This window comes from Scophthalmus maximus, chromosome 13 (genome assembly GCF_022379125.1).
Source record: "Scophthalmus maximus strain ysfricsl-2021 chromosome 13, ASM2237912v1, whole genome shotgun sequence".
NCBI lineage: Eukaryota > Metazoa > Chordata > Actinopteri > Pleuronectiformes > Scophthalmidae > Scophthalmus > Scophthalmus maximus.
In genome coordinates, this window is record NC_061527.1 from 947,501 (window position 1) to 957,500 (window position 10,000).

At 53.2% G+C, this 10,000-nt stretch overlaps 1 protein-coding gene across 3 annotated transcripts in view; it reads left to right on the forward strand.

Annotated features, from left to right (window-relative positions):
- Nucleotides 1-10,000, forward strand: part of LOC118318860 (phosphodiesterase 4D interacting protein) — an 82,116-nt gene that overhangs the window by 3,028 nt on the left and 69,088 nt on the right. The window contains exons 1-3 of one of the 3 annotated variants that reach the window (XM_035648902.2): nt 1,887-2,316; nt 5,443-5,495; nt 7,998-8,068. In XM_035648902.2, the coding sequence (XP_035504795.2) occupies nt 2,291-2,316; nt 5,443-5,495; nt 7,998-8,068 (150 nt within the window). In that variant the 5' untranslated portion in view covers nt 1,887-2,290. Of the gene's footprint in view, nt 1-1,886; nt 2,317-5,442; nt 5,496-5,704; nt 5,722-7,997; nt 8,069-10,000 lie in introns of those variants that run through there. The other 2 variants (XM_035648903.2, XM_035648905.2) reach the window with 2 other exon arrangements.

Genomic DNA, 10,000 nt, shown 5'->3' on the forward strand with positions numbered 1-10,000 from the left:
AGCTGTGACTCACTGCTCAGAGCTCAGTGTCTCATTACAGCCGCTCCGCTGAAAATACATTCGCTAACTCACCCGAGAGTTTTCAGAGGTTTCAATCTCCCGACCACAGACGGAGGTCACGTGAGGTCACGTGACCCAGGGCAGATCCCAGTCTGTCGTAGGGTTTACCTGGTGGCAGCCGTGATGGAACTTCAGCCTGGTGGAGAAGAAGGTCAAAATAGAATGACCTGGGGTAGAATAAGAACAGAGAGAAAAAGAAAGTGATCACAAGTTTTGTTCTGAGGATGACGGACGGAGATCAACTCGTGTTGTTGAACACGTCCGACTCGAACGTTCTTCATATTTGTGAAAACTCCGGAGAAAGTCTGAACGATTTCTGTGGCCATTGTCCTGAGTTCATGTCTGAAAACAGCTGTGTTTAAGGGAACTGTGTAATTTAGTGGCTTGATTTAATTTGAGGGGCCGAGGCCTCCGCTCTGTTCCATTGTCCTTCCCAGCGTCTTCCAGCCGGCGACTCGAGGCCCAAGAGCCACAACCTGAACCAGCTCGTTCACAGGAGGTGAAACTCTCTCAATTCTTCACAACTTTTCAAAGCAAACGATAGAGAAAATAACCACAACTTGATATTTTGTCGATCCTCTCGGATCCCCCCCCCCCCCTCCCCTCTGCCCCCCCCCTCCGGCCCCTCTGGCCCCTCTGCCCCCCCCCTCCGGGCCCTCCGGCCCCTCTGCCCCCCCCCTCCGGCCCCTCTGGCCCCTCTGGCCCCTCTGCCCCCCCCCTCCGGCCCCTCTGGCCCCTCTGGCCCCTCTGCCCCCCCCCTCTGGCCTGATGAACCGGCTGCACGTGTGGAATGTGGGGCAGGTACGTGAGGACGCGTCGTCTCTGGGCGGGGGGGGGGGGGGGGGACTCTCCAACAGAACTATGGATCTGTTTGTTCAGACCCCCGGTTGCACCGTCCTCCATCTGGAATGTGTTTTCATACGAATCCTTCGCTCCTGCATCGTCCCGCAGGTGTTTGTGCTCAGGAACATCCAGTTCTGGATGTTTCAGAGAACCTCACTGGCGGCGTGTTCTTCTTTTAGTGGAGCTCACTGAAGTTCCACTGACTGCGAAGACGCCGACCTGCGATCTTCAACCGTTTTTACATGAAAATCACAAGGAGACGGTCACTGACCTCTGACCCCTCTGAGACTAAATCATGGAACTTCACATTTCTTCCAGCTGTTTGTTAAGATTCCACATAATTATTGTTGTGTAGGTAAACATTGGTGTCACTCTCTCTCTCTCTCACACACACACACACACACACACACACACACACACACACAGAGAGAGAGAGACCACACCCTCCTGTTTGGAGAAGCACTGAGGAAGAAATTCCATGGACAGTCATCCAGATCTCTGTCTGTCTGTCTGTCTGTCTCTCTGTCTGTCTGTCTGTCTGTCTGTCTGTCTGTCTGTCTGTCTCTCTCTCTGTCTGTCTCTCTCTCTCTGTCTCTCTCTCTGTCTGTCTGTCTCTCTGTCTGTCTGTCTGTCTCTCTGTCTGTCTGTCTGTCTGTCTGTGTGAGTGTATGAAACCTCCTCAGGTGTGTTTTCTGTGAACAGGACGTTCAGGCAGAAAATGTAAAGTGGCTCCATGAGAAGATCAGAGTCTGGATTCAGACCTTGTTTTACCTGCTGGAAGCCTGTTCCAACATGTCACACACACACACACACACACCTGCAGGGTGAGGAGGGGGAGCACACACACACACACACACACACACACACACACACACACACACACGGCCGTCCTCCCTGTGTGCTCCACCCTCCCTTCAAAAAAAATACCAGAGGCAAAACTCTCAATTGACAGTTCAGTGACTGTTTTACAAGCAATGGCAGGAAGACGTTGGTGTGGTTTCCACATACGCTGACACACACACACACACACACACACACACACACACACACACACACACGCTGACACACACACACACACACACACACACACCGAGGGCAGCGTCTGCTCTGCAGCGTGCTGAGACAGATCAGTCTTTCATGCTGTACCTTTGCTCCCGGCCGGTGTTTTCCTCCTCGTCCTCCTCCGCTCGCTGCCACGTCGAGTGAGCCTGGTGCCTGGACTCGACCTCCCGGCCCCGCGGCCCCCGACCGTGGTCACTGCTCTGTGGGTCTGAGGCTGCAGGATGTGTCCAGGTCTTCAGTGGAGCCGCCCGGCCCGAGTCTGGCAGAACAGCTGCTCACTTTTTATTTTTCATTTTCTTACCTCTATAATCCGTGCGGCGGAGGAATGAGTGGATTCCTCTACAGGGGGAGGTAAGAGATTGGTTCACAGCAGCTTGTGCTGGGGAACTCGGTGCTTCGACCTTTGTGCGGTTGTGTGTTTGTGCGGTTGTGTGTTTGTGCGGTTGTGTGTTTGTGCGGTTGTGTGTTTGTGCGGTTGTGTGTTTGTGCGGTTGTGTGTTTGTGCGGTTGTGTGTTTGTGAGCGTGACTCGTCCTCCGTCCTCTGTGGACCTTTGTGTCAGTGTTACATAAGAAGGAACCCGTGCAGCCTCGACCGGCAGCTGCACCATCTGACTCCTGTCCAAGCCCGTCAGACACAAGTGGGTCATGTTTGCACACGTTTTAATGAAGTTCAGTCGAGGTAAATAAAAAAACGGAGTGTGTTTGAACAAACTGTGTTTGAATATTGTGTCATTAAAGTTTAATGAGGTGATTTACCAAATCAAATATCTCAAAGTTTCGGCCATTTTAAAAACACGTCAGTGCGATGCGACCGACATCCCGTCTCCTGATGGAGCTCGTTCGTGTCCAGGTGTTTCCAGATGTTCGGGCGCAGCAGCAGCCTGAAAGCCTCTCGTCACGCTGTTCCTCACCCGCCGCGCGTCGGACGTGGTGATGCTGGTAGACGAGGTCAGAGGGGTTTTCGGTCTGTTGTGGGGACCGGGTCAGTCGCCGGCGGTGTCCTGGTTCCGTGTCGGACGGTTCGGACCCAAACCAACGTCCATGTGTCAGAAGCAGCTTCGCTCGTCTCGTCCGTCGCCTGCTCTGCGTTGTGTGTTGCCTTTGTGCAGATTTCCCGCCGGCATCCGTTTGAGAAATGTCTAACTTTGTCCAGATGACCACAGTTATTGCCATCACATGATGAATTTAATCACATCACATGGTCCGAAGGACAAAGGATCTTTACACCTTTCCAAGTTGGAAACGTTGGTGTTCTCAGCACCTCGCTAACATTTGGCTGTTGCTCATCGTGTGTCCCACGTTTGTGACTTCAGTTGGCTCGTCAACGTTTTGGAGATTTTATTCTTATGTCTTTCAGTTGAGAATTAACCTCAGTCCAGAGATCAGAGGTGACGGGAAACGAGAGCAACATGAAACAACGGCGTCTTCATGTTGTTGTAGACTAACCAGGAAGTCCCTGTAGCGTCCTTCTGGTTGGTTCCCTCCAAAATGAACCAATGCGCGGCCAACCCCCTCCTCTGTTCACCGTGTGTCTGCTCACCGAATTTTGCAAAGGTCAAACACTTCAGAGTTAGTTCTGGTCTCTTGTATTAATCTCTCGCTTCCTGGTGTTTCTCGTGTTGTTGGTCGCTCAGCAACAGAATGGCGGTGAGCGCCGCGTCGCTATGACGTCCTGGGGCATCTTGTTTTAACGTGTTCACTGATTTCACAGAGAATAATTCATGAAAACGATCCGACACGTTCACTGACCGAGTCTCTGAGGGACGGATGATTTGGTGAAGCCTGATTGGTCCTTTGTGGAGGAACGAGTTCTCCCGAGTGATGCTCTCGTTCAGTCAATGTCACTCTGATTTGGGGATGGGGAGAATATTCCTCCTGTTTATGGGCGTCAGTGTCACGTGTCCTGTCAGAGTCACTCAGGATCTGGTCCTGTGTGATGTGACCACGTCGACCGAACCTCCGGCACACGACGAGCACAAATGTTGTTCTCGTGCAACACGACCTGGAGCTTGTTGTGGTAGAGTGTTCAGGTGGTCCGCCGCCCCCGCAGCTGCCGGCAGCCTCCTGCTGCAGCCCCCTGCCCCACCAGCCCCCTGCCCCACCAGCCCCCTGCCCCACCAGCCTCCTGCCCCACCAGCCTCCTGCCCCACCAGCCCCCTGCCCCACCAGCCCCCTGTCCCACCAGCCTCCTGCCCCACCAGCCTCCTGCCCCACCAGCCCCCTGTCCCACCAGCCTCCTGCCCCACCAGCCCCCTGCCCCACCAGCCCCCTGTCCCACCAGCCTCCTGCCCCACCAGCCCCCTGCCCCACCAGCCCCCTGCCCCACCAGCCTCCTGCCCCACCAGCCCCCTGCCCCACCAGCAGCAAGTCAAGGGCCGCCGAGGTGCGAGTGTGACGTGTCGCCTGGGCCGGTGGCAGGTGGTGGGGCAGGAGGCAGCCTCCTGCCCCACCAGCCCCCTGTCCCACCAGCCCCCTGCCCCACCAGCCCCCTGCCCCACCAGCCCCCTGTCCCACCAGCCTCCTGCCCCACCAGCCCCCTGTCCCACCAGCCCCCTGCCCCACCAGCCCCCTGCCCCACCAGCCCCCTGTCCCACCAGCCTCCTGCCCCACCAGCCCCCTGCCCCACCAGCCCCCTGCCCCACCAGCCCCCTGCCCCACCAGCAGCAAGTCAAGGGCCGCCGAGGTGCGAGTGTGACGTGTCGCCTGGGCCGGTGGCAGGTGGTGGGGCAGGGGGCTGGTGGGGCAGGGGGCTGCAGCAGGGGGCTGGTGGGGCAGGGGGCTGGTGGGGCAGGAGGCTGCCTCCTGCCCCACCACCTGCCACCGGCCCAGGCGACACGTCACACTCGCACCTCGGCGGCCCTTGACTTGCTGCTCCGGTCCGACACGGTGTGTATCGGGCTCATTACATTCTCACCCTGGCGTGAAGAGCCGTCGTCTCTGCCTGATCGTCACGTTCACCGTCAACAGCTCGACTCTGACTTCATCCGGCTCCGACGGAATATTCACGAGCCTCTGACCCTATGAAAGACAAAACCTTCACTTCACTTTATCAACCAATCTCCATTGAGACCGTACGAGTTGAATACTTAAAGAAAAGCCCTCAGGAGGAACTCCCGGGAATAACCTCTTGACCAGTTGGTGGACTCTTTGTTGACTGTCTCTGCCGTGGTGAGTGATGACTGTGTGACCTGAAGCATGCGCTGACTCAGTTTCCACCAGCAGTGTGTGAGTGTCCCTGCTGTCTCTGACATGTCGGTGGGAATCATCTGCCTCCTCCTCCTGGACTGTGTGACCCTCTGTGCTCCGGAGAATCAACCACATGGTCAGTGACACATTGTCAGACGGGACGCCGGGGCAGGTACAGGCTCCACCGCGGAGCCGTGAACCTGGACAGACAGGTTCATCCCTGTGTGTGTGTGTGTGTGTGTGTGTGTGTGTGTCGGGTCGGAGGTCTGACGTCCGTCTCTTGTTTTCAGACACTGTGCTGCAGAGAAACGAGTCCGGCCGAAGAGCGTCGGACCTACAATGGGTGAGTTTCTCCTCAAATATAAATATATAATTCTGATTCTATACCTTCGGTCAATGTGTCGCTTGTCCATCTTTTTTTTTCCTCTTCCTGTTTCCCAGAATCCTGCAGCATAAACAGCTCGTTGAAACATTTCTATCACAAGCTCCTGTGTTGAGTAATGAGCGGCTGCAGCCGTGACTCCATGAATGACTGTGTGTGTTGGTCACACCCACCACCGCCCTTATAGGTGTGTGTGTGTGTGTGTGTGTGTGAACCTTCACAGTGAGAGAACCTGGTCTGTTTTTTAGGACTTTGGCTTCATTCAAAGATAAATTTGTTCTGATTTTATTTTTCAGTAGAGCCTATTTCTGAAGGACTAATTGGAACGTTTCCTTGAGAGAACTTTTTAATTTGGTGCTTTTATATAATAAGATATTCAGACAGAAGAACCTCCTCATTTGTGTGAGTTTTTAAAAAAGAGTTGAGAAATGATGAAACACGTTCATGGGCAGTTGATTGACAGAGGGACTTACTGAAATCTTATTGACAGGAAATCTAATAATCTGATATTCTTTTTATTTGAAAGTCTATTCTCCATCAGTTGTTTAATTCTATGTTTGTCTGTAGATACATTTTGACATGTTTGAATGTTACATTCAGAAGTTTATTTCATGACCACGTAAACAGCAAAAGAACTGAATCTGACTTTTCAAAATGTCGACATACTGACAATCGCACGCTGACGTCAGTCTACAAACCAATGAAAGTCAAGTGGAGGTGGAGGTGATGACGGTGATGATGACGCTGCGATATGAAACCAAACTGACTTGGATCAGATGTAAACGACGTCACAGAGACATGAACCTTTGGGAACTTCCAGGAGTTGGTGTGTTGGTGTCGTGGCAGCGCTGCGTCATTCCTAAACCAGTGTTGTGTAATATTTGGTGCCGCGGGCCCCGATCCAGACGACCTTCTACCTTCAGCTTTTTAATAATATTTAATGTGCTGCAATTTTGAAAGAACCGTCAGAAAAACTGAATCCTGCCAAATCCAAAGTCTTAATTGCGCCCCTCCGGACTCCCCCCCCCCCCCCCCCCCCCCCGCTCTGCTGCCAACCCCATTGGCCCCCGAGTCAAACTCCAGACCAGTGTAGAAATCCCTCCTGTAGGGAAGTTTCTGGGAACGCTCGCGGCCCCTCTGGAGACGCTACGTTCGCCTCGGAGACGTCCTAAGGCCTCTGGACGTGTTTCAGCTGGACGAGAACGTAGCGTGTCGGTTCTGTGAGCGTGGACACGGCCCACGCACGTCCAGGCCTAATGGGCTTATAATGAGGCGAGGGGCCGGTCGGAGCGTCTGGTTGGTTTAGAGTTCAGCTCCGTGAAACTGATGATCCTCAGTAACACACTGCGGTTGGAAGCACAGTCCACCAAAGGAGGCAGGAAGCAGGAGGCAGGAGGAAGAGGAGGAGGAGGAGGAGGAAGAGGAGGAGGAGGAGGAGGAAGAAAAGGAGGAAGAGGAGGAGGAGGAGGAAGAAGAGGAGGAAGAGGAGGAGGAGGAGGAAGAGGAGGAGGAAGAGGAGGAGGGAGAGGAGGCAGGAGGAAGAAGAGGAGGAGGAGGAGGAAGAAGAGGAGGAGGAGGAAGAGGAGGAGGAGGAAGAAGAGGAGGAGGAGGAGGAGGAGGAGGAGGAGGAGGAGGAAGAGGAGGAGGAGGGAGAGGCAGGAGGAGGAAGAAGAGGAGGAAGAGGAGGAGGAGGCAGGAGGAAGAATAGGAAGTGGAGGAGGAGGAGGAAGAAGAGAAGGAGGAGGAGGAGGAGGAAGAGGAGGAGGAGGAGGAGGAGGCAGGAGGCAGGAAGCAGGAGGAAGCGGAGGAGGAGGAGGAGGAAGAGGAGGAGGAAGAGGAGGAGGAGGCAGGAGGAAGAATAGGAAGTGGAGGAGGAGACAGGAGGAAGAGAAGGAGGAGGAGGCAGGAAGCAGGAGGAAGAGGAAGAGGCAAAATTTTGTAGGGAGCATCATTTGCTGACATTAGGGTTGAAACCTCCCGAGAAGTTTCAGGAAAATGTCCGGAGTTGGAGTGAAGGTCTGAGAGCAGCGTTACTGTCTTTGCTTGTTCTGGAGCTTTCAGATCATCAGCAGGTGAAGTTTGCTTCAGAAACTACAAAAAATCTGCAGTTCCACAATGAGTGAGCAAACTTCTTCTGCTGATGAAGACCCCGTGACAGAAGCTGAAAACCCCAGAACGAAGGAGTAAGAGGACCTTGAGCCGAGATTGTTTTGCCAACCGATGTTTCCGAGGTCAAGAATTCCGAAACCATACGGACGAGAAAGAGAACGACGGAGAGCACTCGCTGGACAGGCCAGGTTCTCCTCCTTAAACCACAGAAGAAGCTCAGGCTGTGGGTTTTTCCTCCAGGGGTTGAAAGATGACTGTGGTTCCTTCATACCACTGCTCTCCTCTGAACCCTTTCCTTTCCAAGGTTTACATCGGACTGATATTCTTTTCCCTCTCTTCTTCCCGTCCGTGCAGACGTCTCCCGTGGCGACGTGGTGGACAGAGCTCCGGCGGTTCAGATGCACAGCCTGCGAGAGTTCGAGCAGGTAAGAGCTCCGATGTAGTTTCCTTCAGAGGACGTGTCGCTCCATAGGCGCGAGTCAGCGCCGTGGCCTCGGACGAGTCCGGGCTCGTCCACGTCTTCTGTACCGAGGCGTGTTCCACGAGCCAAAGAGTTTGGTCCCTGTCGTCGCGTCGTGTTCCTCTCGCTGTGGATGGTGTTGGTCTTTCCTCCAGGAGAAGGGTGACGAGGTGAAGGGAACCTTCACGTGCAGGCATGTTTGTAGCGTTTTCCCTCCGCGTCCTGGTTCTGTGCCAGACTGGTGGATTCTGGGATCGGAGCCAGGTGCATTGTGGGTCTCTGTTCCCCCGTCTTTCTTTAACTGAAGGACGCAGCTATGGAGCGGGGGGAGGAGGTGATCGTAGGAATGTTGAAGGGGAGGAGTCAAGTGATGAGGTCAAATCTTCCTATAGAACAAAAATCTGAGGGGTTCTTTTAAGATGCTACATCATAATGTTCTGACATGAGAGTTAAGGACAAACGTGTGTGTGTGTGTGTGTGTGTGTGTGAGAGTGTGTGTGTGTGTGTGTGTGTGCGTGTGTGTGTGTGTGTGTGTGTGCGTGTGTGTGTGTGCGTGTGTGTGTGTGCGTGTGTGTGTGTGTGAGAGTGTGTGTGTGTGTGTGTGTGTGTGCGCGTGTGTGTGTGCGTGTGCGTGTGTGTGTGTGCGTGTGTGTGTGTGTGTGTGCGTGTGTGTGCGTGTGTGTGTGTGTGTGTGTCTCCGACATGTTGTAACCGGCCGTAGATTGAAATCAGCAGTTGTTTTTTGCTTGTGTATGTTTCTCATGCTTGACTGGCCTCGACAGGTGTGACATTTTAATAACACAAAGGTTCAATTTTTTCTTCATGGGGTTTCTGCCTTTGAGAGAAGAGGGATGATTCATGATACAGGACAGAAGTACAGGACAGACGTACAGTACAGACATACAGTACAGATGTACAGGACAGAAGTACAGGACCGGACATGTGTACAGTACAGATGTACAGGACAGGACAGACGTACAGTACAGATGTACAGGACAGGACAGATGTACAGTACAGACGTACAGGACAGGACAGACGTACAGGACAGGACAGACATACAGGACAGGACAGACGTACAGGACAGGACAGACGTACAGTACAGATGTACAGGACAGGACAGACGTACAGGACAGGACAGATGTACAGTACAGATGTACAGGACAGGACAGACGTACAGGACAGGACAGACGTACAGTACAGATGTACAGGACAGATGTACAGTACAGATGTACAGGACAGATGTACAGGACAGGACAGATGTACAGTACAGACGTACAGGACAGGACAGACGTACAGGACAGGACATACAGGACAGGACAGACGTACAGGACAGGACAGACGTACAGGACAGGACATACAGGACAGGACAGACGTACAGGACAGGACATACAGGACAGGACAGATGTACAGTACAGATGTACAGGACAGGACAGATGTACAGGACAGACGTACAGGACAGGACAGATGTACAGTACATCTGTACTGTACACACCTACAGGACAGACGTACAGGACAGTACATATGTACAGTACATATGTACTGTACATATGTACAGTACAGAGGAGCCGGTTTTCAAAAATCTCGTCTTTTGTCGCGCTTCTGGTCTGGAAACAGAATCCTGATAAATGCCCTCTCTTCTCCGGCTCCGTCCTCTCACAGTCGAAGCCTTGTGGCGGCGGCTGCAGTGGAAATTGTTAATTAAAGTTTCGATGGTGTTTCTGTATCTGGATGCCGTCAAGCTTTTGGGTCGACTGTGGTTGTGATTGGACGGTCTTTTTAATTTGCAGGAGAAAATACAGATGTTAGTGTTAAATCCCCCTAAAGTCAGTCTGGTGGAGCTAATCCCTGGGTTTTCACTTTTTTTTAACGACAGTAAAGCAAACATGATTATCACTGG